Source organism: Capsella rubella, unplaced genomic scaffold, assembly GCF_000375325.1.
Source record: "Capsella rubella cultivar Monte Gargano unplaced genomic scaffold, Caprub1_0 scaffold_2, whole genome shotgun sequence".
NCBI classification, from domain to species: domain Eukaryota; kingdom Viridiplantae; phylum Streptophyta; class Magnoliopsida; order Brassicales; family Brassicaceae; genus Capsella; species Capsella rubella.
The window spans coordinates 9,241,719-9,247,570 of record NW_006238922.1 but is presented as its reverse complement, the minus strand read 5'-3'; the positions used below and the strand labels follow the sequence as shown (position 1 = coordinate 9,247,570).

The 5,852-nt window shown below is 33.1% G+C and overlaps 1 protein-coding gene and 1 non-coding gene across 2 annotated transcripts; one reads left to right on the top strand and one right to left on the bottom strand.

Annotated features, from left to right (window-relative positions):
• Window positions 1–1,202: 1,202 nt before the first annotated feature.
• TRNAI-AAU lies at window positions 1,203–1,276 on the bottom strand. Its single transcript has one exon. It is a non-coding gene; the product is annotated as a tRNA-Ile (tRNA).
• An 899-nt stretch (window positions 1,277–2,175) lies between these two features.
• Window positions 2,176–3,796, top strand: LOC17894478 (peroxidase 11). Its single transcript, XM_006302371.2, has 4 exons — window positions 2,176–2,491; window positions 2,645–2,836; window positions 2,915–3,080; window positions 3,177–3,796. Exons 1-4 carry the CDS (start codon window positions 2,264–2,266, stop codon window positions 3,593–3,595), a joined length of 1,005 nt encoding a protein of 334 aa, XP_006302433.2. The 5' UTR covers window positions 2,176–2,263; the 3' UTR covers window positions 3,596–3,796.
• The last annotated feature ends 2,056 nt before the right edge of the window (window positions 3,797–5,852 follow it).

The following is a 5,852-nucleotide window of genomic DNA, read 5'->3' as shown; positions in this document are numbered from 1 at the left end:
AGTCTCCCATGTGATATGAAATCATATATATTGTATCTATTTATATGTATATACTTTGGAAACTTCTCTCATTTAAATTAGACACACCACTATACTTGTTAAAGCCTTTTTTCATGATTTGGTTTCCATCTTAGATAAGATGACAAAATATCCCTGCTGTAACATCATACCTTTCGATTAGATTTGATTTCTCTCGACCCAACTCTTTTTTTCTTTTTTTTTGTTGCTTTGGTGGTACCATGGTTTTCCAAAAAGTTCAATTATTGAATATAATAGATTTATTGGTTTCAGAATTCTCTGCTGTTACTGTTTTTTATTTTTATTTTTAAAGATAACATTTTCTTGTAGAGTGTACATGTTCCTAACCTTCTAACATAGCAATCATAACTCAATTAGAATGAAAATGTAGATAAGTTAAGATCGTAGATTTGTAAATTGTAATCATTTTGGAAACACATTGTAAAAATTATAAATACATAAACGTCAAGTCAATTGTAGTAAAGAGAAAAAAAAAACGTCAAGTCAAATACGGTCGAGTCTCTCTAGAGTTCATAGATTAGATTCAGTCGGGTTTAATGTGTTTGATCTTCTTGAAAAATGTTTCTTTGGTCTCACATGACAACCATTAAATTTTGCATCAGTTTGTGTTTCCTAGTGCTCCCAAAATTTGAGTTTCTAAATTGAAATTATATTGAATTACAAAGAACATTGAAATCAAACAGAATGGTGTGCTTTTGATGTAAGTGAATGGTTTTTGAAGTTGTACATCTAAACTTGGTAGTGGTGATGATATGTCAGCCAAATGTTTCTTTTTAATTTACATCTCTCATTCTCTTAAGGCTTATGGTACTACTACCTATGGTCCCATTGTAAGTAGATGACCAATTTCAATCACTCGTTAACCATGATAAGGTTGTAAACAAAGAACTCCATAAAAAGAGAGATAAGTTGAAAAAAATCAGATTTGAAAACATACAAAGACAACCGAGCAGAGCATCGTTGAAGGTTTCTAGTATATGGTCCAACCAAAGTCAAGGTCGATAATCACATTGGATGAGTTGACGTCAGTGTGAGCTTTTTGGCTGGATGAATGAAACTTACGCGTTACACATGCTAGTGTTAACCGCAATAACATTTTTTCCCTAAACATTCTGAAACAAAAAATTATTACAAGTCATTGGTTAAAATGTTAAAAAACAAAATGGCCCATGCAGGTTTCGAACCTGCGACCTTCGCGTTATTAGCACGACGCTCTAACCAACTGAGCTAATGGGCCTTTTTGCTACGAGATACCTTACTTTATTCTCTTAACTTGTAGTGCATCAGTGTCTCCTACTACAACTACACGTCTATACCAGAACCACCTAACACAAGTTTCTTCTCCCCAACAAATTATGTAGATCTGCCATTCTTATAACCTAGTTTTTTTAACCGTTACCAAGACTGAAACAGATCTTAAAATAACATCAAGTTGACGGCAAAATAAAAAATAAGTTTTTAAGTTTTACCGAAGATCGTTGTTAATACAACGTCGTTATCATTTTGAAAACTATTTTGAGGTTTTTTTAAAAATTAATCGTATAATTCAAGGTGACGCCAAAGAGTAGATCATATTTTCCCTCCTACCTTTTGATCTAGATTTCGTTACTGGAAAAAGGAAAACACAGATGAAGGAGACCAAAATACTTAACTAGGAATGATATGTGACCAAATTTTTATTTACATTATTATGTAGTAAAACTTTGCAAAAGAAATTTGTTGAACAAGAAGTAAGTAAGTACTAGATCATATTGTAGTGCCAAATAATATAAAAACGGTTGAACAAATTATACAAAAGTACTAGATTTGTTTCAAAAATCACTCTGGATTTTGATAAACATATTTGCAACGTTTGTAAACACATACGAACAAAAAAATTATGCCTTTTAAAATTAAAAATAGGAGAAAAATGTGGATATTAGTCCACCTTATGGTAATGTAAGATTTTGGTTTGGTAATCATCACTAGTATTCAAATAAATTTTCATCTAAGGGTCATAGGAAACCCCAACAACCATCTTACAAAATTAGTTGCATCTCACTTGACCTACCTCTTAAGACCCTTGTAACACAAGAAAACTAAACACACTACGATGCCTTCTTCTCAAAAACTTATATATCTCTTTGAAGTCCCAACCATTTTCTCTAACTCCTCATCTCTCCCACAAACACATTTTTCTCATCTCAAAAATTGGATCAAAAAGGTTTCATCAGAAAGAAGAACTATGAAACTCCTCCTTGTGTTCATAATGGTTCACACCATCTTTATCCCCTGTTTTTCCTTTGACATACCAACTTTATTACCTGCTTTTCCTTTAACCCTAGATTATTACAAGTCTACTTGTCCGACAGTCTTTGACGTCATCAAGAAAGAAATGGAATGCATAGTGAAGGAAGATCCTAGAAATGCAGCCATACTTATTCGTTTACACTTCCACGACTGCTTTGTCCAAGTAAGTACTCATTCACACACCTTTCTTGAAATACAAGAAATCGTTCAACAGAGGAAATTACGAACATTTTACATGATATTTACCTGAGAGGGGTTCCTTAATTTATGCTACGAATGGTTAATTAGTTTTCAAAGTTTCAAAATGTTATTACAGGGATGCGATGGATCAGTGTTGCTAGACGAAACAGAAACACTCAAGGGAGAGAAGAAAGCTTCTCCCAACATAAACTCATTGAAAGGATACGAAATTATAGACAGACTCAAGAACATAATCGAATCCGAATGTCCTGGAGTCGTTTCCTGCGCTGATCTTCTCACAATCAGTGCTAGAGATGCTACAATCCTGGTAAATAAACAAGACTTAGAAACATACTCTCTCATATAAATTATGAAATAAAGAAACATCTAAAATTGTGGTTTGAAGGTGGGTGGACCTTACTGGGATGTTCTTGTGGGAAGAAACGATTCAAAATCAGCAAGTTACGCGCATGCCACAACAAACCTTCCAACTCCAGATGAGAGTTTACTCAGCATCGTCGCTAAGTTTTATTCTCAGGGTCTCTCTGTTGAAGACATGGTCGCTCTTATAGGTATTGTGGCAATCTAATTAAACCGGACAATTAATTTTTTGGTAACTGTGCTAAACCGGATTGCGAAAACCCTAACTTAACGAACAATCTATGTAGGAGCTCACACGGTCGGAATGGCACAATGTCGGAACTTTAGATCCCGGATCTATGGAGATTTTCAAGTGACGTCAGCCCTAAATCCACTATCGGTGACGTACGTGGCAAGTCTCCGAAAGATATGTCCCGCGAACAGCGGAGAAGGTGATAGCAATGTGGCGGCAATGGACAACGTGACGCCGAATCTCTTCGATAACTCGTTCTACCACACGCTGCTAAGAGGAGAAGGGTTGTTGAACTCGGACCAGGCTATGTACACGAGCGTGTTCGGGATACAAACTCGGAAGATAGTGAGCAAGTACGCGGAGAATCCTGTGGCGTTCTTCGAGCAATTCTCTAAGTCGATGGTGAAGATGGGGAACATTTTGAACCCTTCTGGAGGAGAAGTTAGAAGAAATTGCCGATTCGTGAATACATGAAAACTTCAACAACAAGGAATAAGCTATTTCCGATATTTTTACTTATTTAAGAAAGCGAAAAAAGGTCAACCGAAATTTATTACTATTTTAACTATTTTAAAAAACATATCATAGGTTCTTGAATGTTTAAAGCTGATACGTAATCTTTTAGAGATTTTCAAATGATTTGCGTCTTATATATGTTGTTTGGTTTCGACTCCATATATTGAATTTTATGTGTGGTACACAAATTGCAAATTGCACTTTCATATATAATGAATACCAAAAGGAAGTGGTTCACAAATTGCACTTTGCAAACCGAGATCGCGCTCGTGTGATTACAAAAGTATTGACTTTAAGTATCTTAAAAAAAATCTGTAAAAAAAATTATTGAGTCTATATAAAAGATCAAATAATATATATATCAAAAATCTCAACGGTGTCCACTTTTTGCCGTCTCCAGCTTAAGTGTATCGAACCTTGATATTTTTACCTAGTTTGCTAATCCACATAATAAGCTCCAGTTTCTCCTATTTACATATATTACACAAACCAACTACATCTAACCCATTCTAAATGATTTGAAACATCATCTTAGTACAAAATGTAATTTCTAAAAAGTCTAGTTGAAAAACTAATGTATTCATTCTCCTATAACTGATTCCTTCTTCGCTTTGTAGGCTGGCCAAGTTTGCTATGTCTCAGTTTGTGTTTCATGTTCGACTTGTCAAGCTCCTTTTGAGCCTTTTGAGCTACATATGTTTTGTCAAAGTTATAGTGGCACCAAGTATGTACATCTCTTTTGTCAAAGTAAGTATTTATACTTTGTATCTAAACCAACAAAAATTATCTTTTTAAGGAACAAATTATATTTATGGTTAATTCTGTTAAATTTGGTCCTTGCATTAGTTTTTTTGTTTTGTTTTGGGCAAATACTAAACATTGTAGTTTAGTTGAAATATATTTTTGTTTTTAAATTAATAGACTTCAGTCATCAGTTACTTCTTTTTATTTTGACAACTAGTTATTTTTTTTTTGAGTAATAACTCATAGTCTCATATACTAATTTGTTAAATGTATAATTAAAAAAATAATAACTACGTTAAATGTACCGAACGTTATTTTATAAATAGATTGTCTCGTTGGTTTGAGAACGAAACTTAACTTTGTAGTCTTAAACCTTGCGTTCTTATACATAATTAACTTTAGTAGTCTCATTTCTAAAAGTCAAATCCTAAAAAACTTAAATTAATTTTTTGATAATTTCTAGTGGTTAGATATGTTCAAAAAACTTTGGAACAACATGAAAGAAGCACAAAACTAGTGCTTTAGTTTTGACTATGAAGTGGTGAAGCTAGAAAAAGCGCCTCGAAGTGCATCCATCATTCATGCCTTAACCTCCCCAAGATTGGCCAAGAAATGCAAAGATTACTATGTGAGAGATCATTAAGACACGTCCAAGACACCTATGAGGCTATATATGAGCATCCTTTGGTTTTCAAGGAAGACAATAATGTCATTGTGCTGATTAAATAACCAAAAGGCTTCCTCTTTTCGATTTATTATCCGGTTAGTTGTATAAGATAAACGTACTCTTAATTGGGTTTGTATAATTGTTAGGACGAATTATCGCAAAAAAAAAAAGGTGACATTGCCATTGACAATGCATTCTATTTACGGCTTCTCTCATGTTTTTTTTTTTTGTTTTTTTTTTGTCTTGTCCTCTTTTTCTAAATACAACTTAGCAAGAATCACAAACCTATAACTTGAAACATTAAAATTTAGAAAGTAAAAAAATATGAAAAACATAAAACGGAAAAATAAGAAAAAATTGTCACAAGGCATTGATTATGGCTTTCTTCTTGGAACACCGTAACCCAAATATGTCATCAGCATTCTGTCCAACAGCATCCTGTCCAACAGTATTCTATCCAACAGAGGGTAACAACTAAGAACTGTAATGTTGTGTTAGTGGTAGAATTTGTTTTGCTAGTTATTGATAAAAATGTATTTGTGTTCTATAATATATTGACTCAAATTTCAACGTTTCAATTTTACATCTCTTTTGTAAAAGTTATTTGCTTTGTATCTAAACCAAAAAAAAAAAAATTGAAAACAAATATGGTACACATAACGAGCTTATTTTTCATGATTAGCTCTATTAAATATGGTCAAAAAAACATTTGATTTATTATGCAGTCGTGAGTCGTATTAGATCAATGTACTCTTAATTGGGTTTGTATAATTGTGAGGATGAATTTTCACACAAAAAAAAAAA

Bases quoted from the DNA above. Each gene is read 5' to 3' on its own strand.
- LOC17894478 (XM_006302371.2), top strand. From the start codon at position 2,264: ATGAAACTCCTCCTTGTGTTCATAATGGTTCACACCATCTTTATCCCC. The intron at 2,837-2,914 runs GTAAATAAACAA...TGTGGTTTGAAG, and splicing joins CTAGAGATGCTACAATCCTG to GTGGGTGGACCTTACTGGGA. The intron at 3,081-3,176 runs GTATTGTGGCAA...CAATCTATGTAG, and splicing joins AGACATGGTCGCTCTTATAG to GAGCTCACACGGTCGGAATG.